The sequence below is a fragment of the Echinococcus granulosus genome (genome assembly GCF_000524195.1).
Source record: "Echinococcus granulosus chromosome Unknown EG_S00243, whole genome shotgun sequence".
In the NCBI taxonomy this organism is placed as follows: Eukaryota; Metazoa; Platyhelminthes; class Cestoda; order Cyclophyllidea; family Taeniidae; genus Echinococcus; species Echinococcus granulosus.
This window is the reverse complement of record NW_020170623.1, coordinates 22,898-25,311: the sequence shown is the minus strand read 5'-3', so window position 1 is coordinate 25,311 and position 2,414 is coordinate 22,898. Positions and strand designations below refer to the sequence as shown.

General features: G+C 42.0%; 1 protein-coding gene across 1 annotated transcript in view; it reads left to right on the top strand. All coding sequences in view use genetic code 11, as the record gives it.

Annotated features, from left to right (window-relative positions):
* Positions 1–419, top strand: part of EGR_10627 (hypothetical protein) — a gene marked incomplete at both ends in the record, with an annotated part of 13,017 nt that extends 12,598 nt beyond the window's left edge. The window contains one exon of the mRNA XM_024499876.1: positions 271–419. Coding sequence (XP_024345713.1) covers positions 271–419 — 149 coding nt within the window. The remainder of the gene's footprint in view (positions 1–270) is intronic.
* Positions 420–2,414: the final 1,995 nt, after the last annotated feature.

Genomic DNA, 2,414 nt, shown 5'->3' with positions numbered 1-2,414 from the left:
CCATGATTTAGTTCCAATCTTGAAATCAGGGAGAATGAGACCTGGAATTAAAATTGTTCCGTTGCTACCTGCGGTTGCCCACTTTGCTGACCTTCCTCACACGCTGCATTCAGGCCTCGGTTGATGGTTTCTTTATTTTTGATGTGCATCGGGTAATTTTTGCAATCATTTGATCTTCTATGAAGATTCTACCTCTTACCAGTGGCCTACATGAACCTCGTGCATATTATCTTCAGCAACCTCTCAAGTGCTTTTACTTTTATTCGCTAGTTCATAGGGTGTGCCTTATCAAAACTTCACATCGTTCACCACAGAAGAGCAGTTTATGGAAACAATACCAGGTCTTACTGCCTGAAGTGAAGGCAGCATTTTTTCATTCTGTGGCCAATGCACAAGTGCGGTTTTCATGCACCACATGAGTAATGCCATTATTTTACCTTAAGCAGTTGACGGGGAGGCAGAAGATCACTACCTCCTCACTTCAGGAGCCACTACATGTGATGAGGCAGGATGGCACTTTTCACCTCAGCGTGGAATCCTACATGGAGGCGCATTAGTTTGTAGTGCCGTAAATTAAAGACAACTTGAACAACCTGCACACTGTTGAATGGATCAACGAAGAACTGGAGCCCGCATGAGACACAGAGCATGATGATCATGTAAACAAAGGAGCGAACCTGTGCATGAGGAAGTAGCAGTGCAAGAACTTCCCATTACTCGACGGACTGTCTTATTCCAGTTCCTTTCATTTAACAAAGTCTTTCACAAGCCACATAAAAATGTCTGTTTTGATGTAGCTTAAGATGACTCAGTACTTTCTAACCCACGTACTCCACCAGATCACCTTTTGGAGGGTTGTCGCTGATGCGCAAATATCCATGCAGCAGTGATGCTGCGAGTCCATGAATTGGTAGATCTTTGCTTTGCAGGTGATGTTACCTCTCACACCCGGGACTGCAATAAATATGTACCTGAGAGTGGGTGGATAGTTGCTGTGGAGGACTCATTCGACATTCTCACTCGCCTCCTTCTTTCATTTACTTTTGGGCGTTTGACTAGCATTTATTGCGCCTCAATTGATTGAATTCTTCCACCCCTCGATTCAGTGGCATTTCTGTGGCGCCTAAGCAAAATGAAAGAAGGCAAGCCAACGACTCCTCCTCAGTAAAATATCCACTATTTTGATGCAAGGCGTCTGGTTGATGGCATCGAATTCGTGTGTCAAATGCAGAGACCGAATCTTCCTCAGGTTTTCATAACAAATTTCGCCTGTCACGATTAACTCGCAAGATATTATCGGCTCTACATCTTCCCATTTCAAATGAGAGTGTGGGTGGTTCAACTTGACCCACCTTCTAGCATGTGACGGCGTTGCGTTCTTGTACAAAATTCTTCAAGCATTAAAGTGTACCTCCAATGGTGAGGAGCATTCCATGCTTTTTTCATTTACTGAGAGGACCTTCAGCCTGCATTTGTGTGCAACGATGTATTTCGGCATGTCGGATTAAAGGATGGCAGTGCAAATTTGTTCTCCTGAAATAACTAAGGCATGGAACAGAGCTAAAGGTGAATGTGGCAACTTAGCAGTAAAGTAAAGGAGGTGAGCCTCCGGGCAAGCAGAAAAGCGCACGCGAGCATGGAAATCTACCGCATTACATGTCACCAGTAAGAAGTCTCGATGTCTCACTGATCACTCAAAGTGGTATCACTAATTTCCAACAAATACATCCCTTTTGCATTATTCAACGCGAAAGGGATCACAATCACAAGTGCTTTAAAACGCAAATCTTACAAAATGTCCAGCAACAGTCAACAACGGTTTATTATCATGCTTACTTATCACAGCATGTTAAACTTCGTCAAACATTTTATACTGGAAAATCCTGAGGCAATGCAAATGACTCCATTGCTCATGATTACGATTATTTATTAAGAGTTTCCGTGCAAATTTAACCTCATTGCAAATTGGCAGTTACTTTATTTTATTGCCCCTTAAATGAGAGAATTTATTCCAAAAGAGTTCTTAATGCCTACCCCTAAATAACACTTTGAATTCTTATAGCAAGTACCTTAGTTTTGTTACAAATCTGCCACTGTTTTATCATTATTCACTTTAATTTATGTCAACTCTTTGAAGTAAAGTGTGAACTTGAGAGGCCACCGTTTTAACTATGGGATCCAGATAACTAGTTTATCGAACCAACCATTTCCATTGCAGGCTTTCAAGGAGCAGGGATTGAATCGGTCGCCCAACAATCATACCTGCCTTACGATAATATGATTTCTCGTAGTGGATTCCTTCTGATTGACAATCACAAGACTCCCTCAATGTTCACTTTGCTTTTGCCGTTTTTGATGTTCATCTTTTGCCGATTTGAAGTAGGTTTACTGCTGTAAGCGAAATAGGGCACAGC